This window comes from Coniophora puteana (assembly GCF_000271625.1).
Source record: "Coniophora puteana RWD-64-598 SS2 unplaced genomic scaffold CONPUscaffold_16, whole genome shotgun sequence".
Lineage (NCBI taxonomy): Eukaryota > Fungi > Basidiomycota > Agaricomycetes > Boletales > Coniophoraceae > Coniophora > Coniophora puteana.
In genome coordinates, this window is record NW_006913068.1 from 204,276 (window position 1) to 212,858 (window position 8,583).

The 8,583-nt window shown below is 50.3% G+C and overlaps 4 protein-coding genes across 4 annotated transcripts; 3 read left to right on the top strand and 1 right to left on the bottom strand.

Annotated features, from left to right (window-relative positions):
* Positions 1–1,251: 1,251 nt before the first annotated feature.
* CONPUDRAFT_158920 (uncharacterized protein) lies at positions 1,252–2,628 on the top strand (the record flags this gene model as incomplete). The annotated part of the gene is made up of 6 exons (XM_007775992.1): positions 1,252–1,479; positions 1,533–1,574; positions 2,018–2,178; positions 2,227–2,352; positions 2,401–2,543; positions 2,594–2,628. The coding sequence occupies 6 exons, from the start codon at positions 1,252–1,254 to the stop codon at positions 2,626–2,628; spliced, it is 735 nt and encodes a 244-aa protein (XP_007774182.1).
* Positions 2,629–2,715: 87 nt separating this feature from the next.
* Positions 2,716–3,633, top strand: CONPUDRAFT_158921 (uncharacterized protein; the record flags this gene model as incomplete). The annotated part of the gene is made up of 2 exons (XM_007775993.1): positions 2,716–3,223; positions 3,275–3,633. 2 exons carry the CDS (start codon positions 2,716–2,718, stop codon positions 3,631–3,633), a joined length of 867 nt encoding a protein of 288 aa, XP_007774183.1.
* Positions 3,634–3,726: 93 nt separating this feature from the next.
* Positions 3,727–4,158, bottom strand: CONPUDRAFT_65752 (uncharacterized protein; the record flags this gene model as incomplete). Its single annotated transcript, XM_007775910.1, has 1 exon — positions 3,727–4,158. The coding sequence occupies one exon, from the start codon at positions 4,156–4,158 to the stop codon at positions 3,727–3,729; it is 432 nt and encodes a 143-aa protein (XP_007774100.1).
* A 1,095-nt stretch (positions 4,159–5,253) lies between these two features.
* On the top strand, positions 5,254–6,287 carry CONPUDRAFT_77151 (uncharacterized protein; the record flags this gene model as incomplete). Its single annotated transcript, XM_007775994.1, has 3 exons — positions 5,254–5,445; positions 5,495–5,888; positions 5,938–6,287. The coding sequence occupies 3 exons, from the start codon at positions 5,254–5,256 to the stop codon at positions 6,285–6,287; spliced, it is 936 nt and encodes a 311-aa protein (XP_007774184.1).
* Between the last annotated feature and the right edge of the window lie 2,296 nt (positions 6,288–8,583).

The following is an 8,583-nucleotide window of genomic DNA, read 5'->3' on the forward strand; positions in this document are numbered from 1 at the left end:
CCAGCAATGGTACGAAGATACATTGTGTCGCTTCGTCTCCCAGTCCCAGAGATATTCGTGTTGGGCCTGTGGATGGATTTTGAATCAGGAGTATGCAAGCCAACCACTCCGACTCACAGGCCCAGAGTTTTTCTTGCTTTCACCAAACGGCATTCCCATGTCATCCACATTGTCAAATCCGAACAATGTCTGCCCTGTATCCTCATCAGGTTCCGATGCTGGAGCTGAAGTCTTTGCCTTCTTTGCTTTTGCAGCCACTGGTTCTTCATCCCGAAGCCGTGACATTGGAGCAGGTTTGCGTGATCCCTCTGCCAGGGGTGTCTCTAAGGATGCATGTTCGACGGCGGTATTGACCCACTGTCCTTCCTTATTCTTGACCTTTTCCTCTCTCCACTCGTACCTCTTTACAGGTGCTGGTGCTTTCTGGGTTGGCTGTCCAAACAGCATAGCTGGAACCGACTGAAGATCGAAGAGGAGAGCAGCTCGTCGGAATGAGCAACAATCAGGTATCGGATCAATAAGATATTGGAACTAATTATGGTAATTCCACCATCCTTGCCGTAGCCGGGTAATTGATCCGGTGTCTGGCTGGCTGTTGCCTAGTTCCAACAATGATCCGGCGTCAATATCACTCCTTGACAGCTTAGAGTTTTGCTTTGGAAGCTATGATCAAGATCTGACAACATCTGAGCCACATCACAGGATCAAACAGGTTCAGCCAGACGTGATTTACTTCTCCGATGACTCGGAGAACTATGTCAGGGCTTTTTTAGGAGGTTAAGATCTGTTGCTCTTTAGTAAACCTTATCTAAACTGTATCTCTGGCACCGTCCTCACCATCTAGTGTAATAAAAAACTAATCGGACATGTGGCTGGTTTGTGCTCAACTGAACAACTGGACACATCAACATGTCAAGGCTGCATCCATTAACCGGACACTTGCTAGGCCAGATGAGGACATTACATATCAGTCAACACCAAAACGGGGCAGAGAAACATGTGCCGCTCTCGGAAGAGAAATATAGAAGGATATCCATCCAAGGGTTGGTGGTTGACAAATGCGTCTAGCCCACGTTGTCCATGGCTCCACCGGATGTTGCTATAGTCATGTCACTTCTGATCCGAAATGTGTCCGGCAACCGAACACTGCACCAGTGAATATCTGTTCAGGGAGGGCGGAGAACTTTTGCGATATTAACCAGCTTGAGCTTGGTCAAACCTATCGCCCTGTCTCATTTTTGACCTCTCCTCATGGCAACCTCTGTATCTTCCTCAGCCCCTTTGGCAGAGCTTTTGCTCACCACCAAAGTCAAAAAGTTTCTCGAAGTTTGGCAAGCGGAATGGAACATGTTGGCGGAAAGCGACTACTTGGTCCGTTGCAAGAACCTCGATGACTTGGCTTGGAAGCTCCAGAGGCATCTTATTGCCATGTTTCCTTACCTGCAGGGAGGACTGACTGATGTAGAGGACACTATTGTAGTAAGTCCGACTCCGTTTTTGTGATGGACTGGCTTTCACCACTTGACATCTAGGTTGTCTGGAAGTACTTTGATCCGAACGGAAAGCTACTTGAGGTCAGTGCCGAGGAGCAGGCGGCACTGCCTAAGCTCAACTCATTTCCGTGGAGCCATTGGACGGACTGGTGGACCTTCCTTCAAAAAGAAAAGGCTGCGATTATCAATGCCATGCACTGCAAGCAATTCTTAATAATAGTGGCATTATTACTTGAAAAGTATTTTAAATATTAAGGTGAATGGGTTTCAATAATTAGTTCCTTGTTATTTAAAGGCTTTATCAAAGACAAGGGTCAGCGACAGGCAACTTCCTTTCCTGTCTTTGATAAAAAATAAAATAATGAGGACCTAATTATTGAAACCCGTTCACCTTAACATTTAAAATAATTTTCAAGTAATAATGCCACTATTATCGAGAAATGCTTGCAGTGATGCCGGAGTGTTGGGAGAAGTACAAGGCGGACAAGGTTGCAAAGGGTGAGGAGCTAACTATAGATGACCAGCGACCGTGTCCGGAGGATGGCACAGACGCTCGATGGCTGGGACACTTGAGCCGGACACACTCCCGGATGTGGGCAGCAATGTCTAAGGACGAGAAGGCCAAGTACAAGAAAGTGGCTGAGGATTGGAACCGGAACAGTGCCCCCCGACAGATTCAGAAATAGTATGTGACGACGAGTTCACCAGAGCCTTGTGTCTGACGTTGGTGCAGTGCTTCCCAGAAATGGTTTTCGGAATACATGCGGCGGCATAAACTCTTTTGTCTTCGTCAGTTCGGAGCAGAGACGGTGACGTGGGCCGGATGGGTGAACAATGAGGGTGTTTGCAGGGTTGCGCAGTACGTGGCTGCAAAACACCATATCCGGACAGTTCTGACCTCGCGAAGCTGTGGGCAAGCATACGGTGGTGATCCGCACTCATTCCATCGTCGTGATTTGATGGCCTTCGATACCGACCGGAAGAGGTGCAGGAAAGGTGAAGTGCCTTGGCCCAAACGGTTCGTGTGGCATGTTGAACAGTGTTTCCTGGGTGCGTGATGAGCGTGGCGACCATCTGTACTTACTGACCTCATCCGGTAGGAGAGGACCCTAATGAGGAAATGCCTCCTATTTGAGATGCCAAGTCAACTCGTGCGTCCGACTGTGTGGAGCTCGATCTTACAGAGAAAGGGTATCTGAAGCTGCCGGATAACTGTCTTTCAATGAAGCACGTCCTCACCAAGGATATGATGCGTGCGTTCTTGGAGATCATTTATGTTCTTGACACCAGATCGACAAAGCCAGTCCCCTGGAAGAGCCTCACCCCAGTCATCCAGTCCGATGGTATACTTGCACCACTGCCTTACCACCTGCATCGGCCACTGCTGGATGGATTGATTCTTTGCAATCTGAGCAAGATGAATGTCTCCGACATTCGGACCATCTTTGGCGAATGGCTGAAGCACCAGGGTGATGAGGAGGATCCAGTTCACTTCACCTGTCCTCTTTCTTCAGGATCAACCCCCACCCCCACTACATCATCTGCTCCGGCTCAGGTTGCCCTTTCTTCTCACTCTACCACCACACCTGTTAACTCCACTGCGGCGGTGACTCAGGATGCACCATCTGGAAGTCGCAGCTCCGACACTAGCCCCTCTTCTGAGGATTCTCCCTCTGCTGAGACTGCCCAGTCCGCTGCTGAGACAACATTACCCGTTGCCGAGCCAGTTGGTGAGTCAATGCCAACTATTTCTTCGGCGGATTGTAACCTATCCGGACCAGGTGCACCATCGGCCACTAGCCCGTTGTTAGACACCCAGGCAGAATCTGCCTCAGGACGACTGTGGCCATCCAACCCAAGCCAGCTGACTAGCCAGCCAGAGGTGTCGGATGCCAACAAGGAGAACTGTCACGGAGAGGGGTCGGATAGAAGCAAAGAGAATCCTGCGGTTGAGGCTCCAGGTGTTCAAACACGGAAGAGACGGCATGACGTAGTGACGGAACCCAGGAAGACTTGCAAGATTGGCGGACACGACAACTCGCCTAGAGCTAGGCGCCGAATTAAGGGGCTTCAACCAGGGGGTGCCAAGCGAGACGGCCTTAGAAAGAACGTCGGAAGGCCGGATCGTCGTCGTAACTGATCGCCGGGTCGGATGAAGGGCAGCAAATGCCTATTAGTCACATTCACTCATCTATCTCTTTATATACACCCGAATCAATGTACAGTCTATACTTCATGAACGTGAATAAGATGGTGGTGGCAAACCCAGCCAGCGGTGCACATTCTCCTGCATATAAAATACACAACACACCCTATTCCCATGTACTTTTCGAACTTGGTGCCGAAGTACCTTGCCACACAGTGCAACCAGACATCCGGGCGCATAGGAAAATTGTATGCCAATGCCGGGCATGTCCAGAACACCGTTGTTGTAGTCGCCAACTGTGTATAGAATATCAAACCAGGGAAGACATCCGAGGCAATCCTTGTATGGGGCAGTGATCCGATTGGATATTACCCCAATTGCAGTGAAGACCGACTCCCACAGGCTGGCACATTCTGCCATGGTGTGAAACCGTTTGCACACTTTAAGTGCTGTCCGTCCGGCGCGATATTGAGTCGGATGGGTCAGAGCAAGCACAAGATTGATCAGTGCAAAAAACATCTTTGACTTTTTGACAAAGGACTGAATGTCCGGACACGTTCTGAAGTTGAGACTCGGGTGTGGAGGGGTGCCCAAATAGTCACCTTGTGCACCGGACTACAAGCAGAATATGGGTTGGGACATGCATGAACAGCAAAGGAACTTACACCCTGCCCACGTCCATACCATCTGACTGAAATATCCATGCATCCAGGTGGGAGAACTTGCACTCTGCCATCGACTGGATCCCAGAAATGAGGTCGACCTTTCCTCCAGTTATTGTCAGATGCTTGCATTGGCTCAATCATCTCATTGTGTAGGAGTGGGAGTGTATCTTTGCGGTATTGCTAGATTTGCATATAGTTTGAATTAATTGGAGCCGGAAGGGACGACTCACATCATGGCGGAGTAAACTGATTGCCCTTGGCAAATGATATGCCAAAGTCTGGCCATCCGCATCCACCAGTTTGCATGCCCGGATGGTCCTGATCGGATGCCCTTGGGCATGCCTCTCCAGTGTGTCCGGCACGTCCCATACATTGTCACCGCAGTTTGTAGTCACCGTTGGATGCATCCGAGATTCAATCTGATCTTGGTCCGGCCCCAGACCATCTCATCTTCCTCCCGCATGTGCCATTGCTTCCATATATTGCGACGCAGTCCACAAAAGCCGGACTGATTGAATGCACCATCAGATCTCTCCAATCCGGCTTGGCAAGCCAACGTACCAATCCAACTATTGGCATCTCTCACCTTGTCTGCCACTTGTTGACATTCAAACTTGTCCATGGCCAATAAGCTGGGTACTCCTGGTCCATGGTCCGGATTGTCGAAGTAGCTTTGACCATAATTCACAACTGCATCTGCAAAGGAGAGATTGTCTTCAGATGCTAGGAAGGCCTGTATGGCATCCGGCGTCATAGGCTCGGCTGACATAACACAGCTGGGCGTGAAGGGGCAAGTGGAATTGACCAACGGATTGATCGGGACTGTGCCATTTATAGTGTTTGCACCACGTGGACCACGTGTTAATTCACGGATGGCGTATAAACAGATGCAAACCCTGTACCCATTGTTCTTGCCTTCCTTGTCTCCCACCACCACTCATCATCGTCAATGGCAGAACCCGACAATGTACCCGACCTCCCCACCTATCTCCCAGAAGTTCCTCGTCGGGAGGGATGGCAAAACGACTCTGCCTGTATGATCGCCATCCTCCAGGTCCTCGAGGCGCGTGTTCAGCGAGCTGCCTCAATCTGGGCGCCAAACCCATCAATGACGTGGAGTACTGATTGGCTAGTGGAAACGGTGAGTCACCTGTCATTTTCCGAGCTATTTCAGTAAACATACCTGCCAGACGGCTGCACAACCCGTTGTCGAGTACATCGCTGGTCGGGACATCGACGTTCCAGACACAGTCGTCAGGTCGGTTGACACCGACAAGTGCAATCCATGGTCGCCTGGGTTCCCCTTCACCTTGACCTACCTTGAGCAGAACCCGCCTGTTTTTCCGGAACCTGCCAGCTATGGCACCAATTGTTGGTGGGACGACTACGACGATGCAGAAGGCACAAGTAATGACAGACCCGCCGGATCCAATGACGAGGAAGACCCACCCGTGCCTGCACCCCCCACACGCAAGCGTGGGCGGTCGGATGCCTCCTCCGACGCGGACCAGCCACCGGATACACCTTTGAACGCTGCAAATAAGGGGAAGGGAAAGGGAAAAGAGCAGGCCGATCCGGCACACGGTACGTCGTATTTCCTTCTGTTTGATGTTCTGGCCACTCAGTTTCCCAGGTCGACGCACACGGGCAAGTGCCCGTGCTGCCAACGCTTCCACTGAGGCCGGACCGAGCCATCAAGGACAAGTGTCTGGATCCGGCCACCCGTCCGGATCCGATCACATTGGCACGAACCAGATGCACGTTGACTCGGGCCGACTGCTGGATCTCCAGCACGACATTGAATTTTTGCAAGTTCGCATTACCACCATCGCCAACCGGATGGACACCCTGGTGACGCAGTCGCAGTTGGACTTTGTGACCAGCAAAATGGCCAACCTGCAGGCCAGCTTGCAGGCCATGATCAATCAGGATGAAGGCGAGGACACAGCGATGGCGGGCCCGGATGCTGCCGGACAGAACTGACCTTGTCGCTGAATTACTTTTTTTTGTGATATATCTTGATGATCTGCATTCGAATAGAATACTTTGTCATTCCTCAAATGAGATTTTAACATGTCAAATGTAATGAATTAAGCCGGTCCGGTCATTTGGAGCATATCAGATCGTAGAATATCATACACAGACGAATTCAACATACCCATAGAACAGGTACACATCATTGATGCTCTGATCTGGCGTGTGGTCGACGGATCCGGCAAGTGGTGGAAACACCACCTCTCTCTGTCACAACATCCTTGGGGGTCATGTCTTGCACCATGTGGGAGATGGGATGAGGGAACTAAGACGAAAGGGCTGAGAAAAAGCGCTGGAAAAGAAGAGGGAAAATAATGAGTGACGTGCAAATAACAAGGACTATAAAACATTTTTCGTATGATCCATTGACACCTGAATTGCGGCGACCCGGGTATTGACCCCCCAAAGAGTTGATGGCAATGTCCTGGATTAGGACTCAGAAGAGGCACTGGTGTCCGACCGTGAGCAAGTAGCATTGATAATGACGATTGGGCCAGTTGGCCTATATCAGATCCGGATACCACTACCTCCCAAGATTGACGCCTCAGTCACCATGATGCAAGTTGGGACAAGGCCTGATGTCACCTACTCCGACGCCGGAGGGTGCAAGGAGCGAATAGAGAAGCTGCGTGATATGGTGGAGACACCACTATATGATAGTGTAGGTTCTTTATGCACATGGTGCAGGACATGATCCCCAAGGATGTCCGGTCAGCAGATGGGCCAGACACCCAAGGATGCCGGAGGCTGCAAGGAGCAAAAAGAGAAGCTCCAAAAGGCGTCTTGCTTTTTGGACCGCCTGGCACCAGCAAGACCCTTTGCGCTCGCACCGTAGCAAACCGAACAGACGCCACTTTTATCCGTGTCATTGGCTCTGAGCTTGCCCAGAAATAAGTAGGAGAGGGTACCAGGATGGTTCGGGAGCTGTTTGAGATGGCATGTAGTAAGAAGGCGTGCATCATCTTTTTCGATGATTGCCACCGGCATTCATGGGCAGCACAGAGCCCGCCCAGGAATGTCCTGGAGTAGGACTCAGAAGAGGCATTGGTGTCCAACAGTGAGCAAGTAGCATTGATGATGGCGGATGGGCCAGGTGGCCTATATCAGATCCGGATACCACTACCTCTCAAGATCGATGCCTTGGTCACCATGATGCAAGTTGGGGAAAAGCCCGATGTTACCTACTCGGACGTGGAGGGAAGCTGTGTAAAATGGTGGGGACACCTCTTCTCTCTGTCACAAATTCCAGGATTTCTACTATTTTTCCGCATTTAGGGTATGGTTGTCAGAGCTTAGAAGAGGCACTGGTGTCCGACAGTGAGCAAGTAGCATTGATAATGACGATTGGGCCAGGTGGCCTATATCAGATCCGGATACCACTACCTCCCAAGATCGACGCCTCGGTCACCATGATGCAAGTTGGGAAAAAGCCTGATGTCACCTACTCTGACGCCCGAGGGTGCAAGGAGCAAATAGAGAAGCTGTGTGAAGTTCCGGCGATGGGGCGATATACCTCCCCTACAATGCGACCCTCTCTTTGCCTTAAAATTGCAAGCAACCATATTATCTTCCACAACCCACACTCATCCGACGGACTGCTTGCTGCACTGATGCCCTTCCCCTACTATCTCATGCACCCGTTTACGTCTATATTGTATAAGATTTACAAGTGTAATTAAGATGCATCCGATCTGGCAGATTGCCCGCTCGACTGACATTCCTCCACTACAATCCGAGGCACTTCTGCTTTCAAATTAGTTACATTCAATGAGTATTATGTCATACTCACCATTCCAACGGACCCTCCGCAGCATCAATGGCCCTCATTCCATGTATCAATTTTCTTCACTTATCTATCATATTCACCATTGAGAAGTGCAATACATCCCGTCCGGGGTGCTATCCACTGAGGCGATGTACCTCAATTACATTGCTGTCCTTTCTTTGCTTCAATAGTTGTAGCAATCCCATTATCTGACATTACACTTATCCATCCGGCGGATCTTCCGCTCCATCGATGACTCTCAACTACAATCCAATGTGTTGATTGGTTTTGTTTTGGTATTGAATTCACTCCTTTGAGCGTGGTCCATTCCATCCAGCGGGCTCTCCGCTGGTGCGATGTACCTGAACTACAATGCTACCTTCTCAATGCTTTAGAATTAGAAGCAAGCACAGCAGCTTCCCTCAGACTCAGCCATCCGGCGATCCTCGCTGCACTGAGGAGCCTCCACTACTGATCCGA